This window comes from Pygoscelis adeliae, unplaced genomic scaffold (genome assembly GCF_000699105.1).
Source record: "Pygoscelis adeliae isolate BGI_AS28 unplaced genomic scaffold, ASM69910v1 Scaffold343, whole genome shotgun sequence".
Taxonomy (NCBI): Eukaryota; Metazoa; Chordata; class Aves; order Sphenisciformes; family Spheniscidae; genus Pygoscelis; species Pygoscelis adeliae.
In genome coordinates, this window is record NW_008824402.1 from 417,822 (window position 1) to 419,225 (window position 1,404).

The 1,404-nt window shown below is 60.5% G+C and overlaps 1 protein-coding gene across 1 annotated transcript in view; it reads right to left on the minus strand.

The window, feature by feature from the left end:
• The window catches only part of NAV1 (neuron navigator 1), a 78,050-nt gene extending 77,409 nt beyond the window's left edge, over positions 1–641 (minus strand). Inside the window, exons 1-2 of the mRNA XM_009320375.1 lie at positions 379–641; positions 4–59 (exon numbers count right to left, since the gene is read on the minus strand). Of these exons, the coding sequence (XP_009318650.1) occupies positions 4–59; positions 379–641 (319 nt within the window). The remainder of the gene's footprint in view (positions 1–3; positions 60–378) is intronic.
• Positions 642–1,404: the final 763 nt, after the last annotated feature.

Sequence of the window (1,404 nt, forward strand, 5' to 3'; positions counted from 1 at the left end):
GGCCGGCAGGGTTGACGTTGGCCGGCCCGTTCATCCTGGCGAGGTGGCTGCCGGCGAGGCTGTGGGGGGAGAGGATGTTTGAGCAGGGCCTGGCACAGCAAGTGGTTGGGCATGGGGGGGCACCCACATCCCCTCAGCCACACCGGACCCTGGTCTTGGCCCCCACTGACCGTGGGTGATCAATGTCCCCATCCTGGGAGGAGGACGCTGCATCCCACACCTCAGGGTGAGGACATACGTGATGTCCCCCCACAGGGATCCACAGGGCCAGGGCACATGTGACATCCTCCCCCAGGGACCCTGTGCAGCCCCATCCCTGTGTCCCCAGGTCCCTATGGCAGGTCACTGCAGCAAGGCCATATGGGCACAGACCCTCACCAGGTAGGGCTGCACCACAGGCAGGATGGGCCCCTCTTGGCCACCCAAAACCATCTCCTGGTTCCCAAAACCACCTCCTGGTCAACTGAGACCATCTCCTGGTCATCCAAGACCATCTCCTGGCCACCCAAGACGATCTCCCAGACACCTGAGGCCATCTCCTGGCCACCTAAGGCCATCTCCTGGTCACCCAAGACCATCTCCTGGCCATCCAAGACCAATTCCTGGTCACCTAAGACCATCTCCCAGCCACCTGAGACCATCTCCTGATTACCCAAGACCACCTTCCAGTGGCACGAGGACCAGCTGTGTCACCCCATTCCTCAGGCCATTACTGGTGTCTGAGCCCCATCTCTGCCCTCCCCATCCCCAACATCCCGCCCCCACGTGGTGCCAACCACCCCATCTCTCCATGCTCCTGCTCTCATTGTGCCCCACAGTGACTCTCCCTGGCACCACCACCCAGATGGTGCCCTGTGTCCCCTTTCCTTGGCGTTTCACTCCATGCAGATGAGGACGGGGGCTCGGCGCACCGCCCCATCCCGCCCAAAGCACCCGTGGGCAGGCAGGGCCGTCTTTGCCACCACCAGTGACAGAGACGTCGGCACGGTCGCAGCAAGTGGAGAAGCTCATCCCTCCTGCAGGCTTTGCCCAGGCAGGGCAGAGCAGAGCTCAGCAAGAAAATCAGCCATGGAGCAAAGCTCCATCTCCAACCACCTCCTGCCTTCAGCTCTCTGGAAAAAAAACTCAAAACTCAAAAAAAAAAAAAGGTTTTCTCCAGAGGATGGAGTGGTTTCTAGAAAGACGGGGAGATGTGGCTCCACAGGCGTCTGTGCCAACCTCTGACCCCTCGCCCCGGTACAGCCGCAGCGAACTGAAAGGCAAATGGGTGCTGGGTGCCACAAATCTCCTGGGACACACATTTCATGGGTCGCTCCAGCAGTTTCGCTCAGCCTCCTTGAAGGAAAACCTCCGGGGAGGGGAGCAAAAGCTTTTTAGGGTCCCCGAGCATCCTAGGGGGGACTA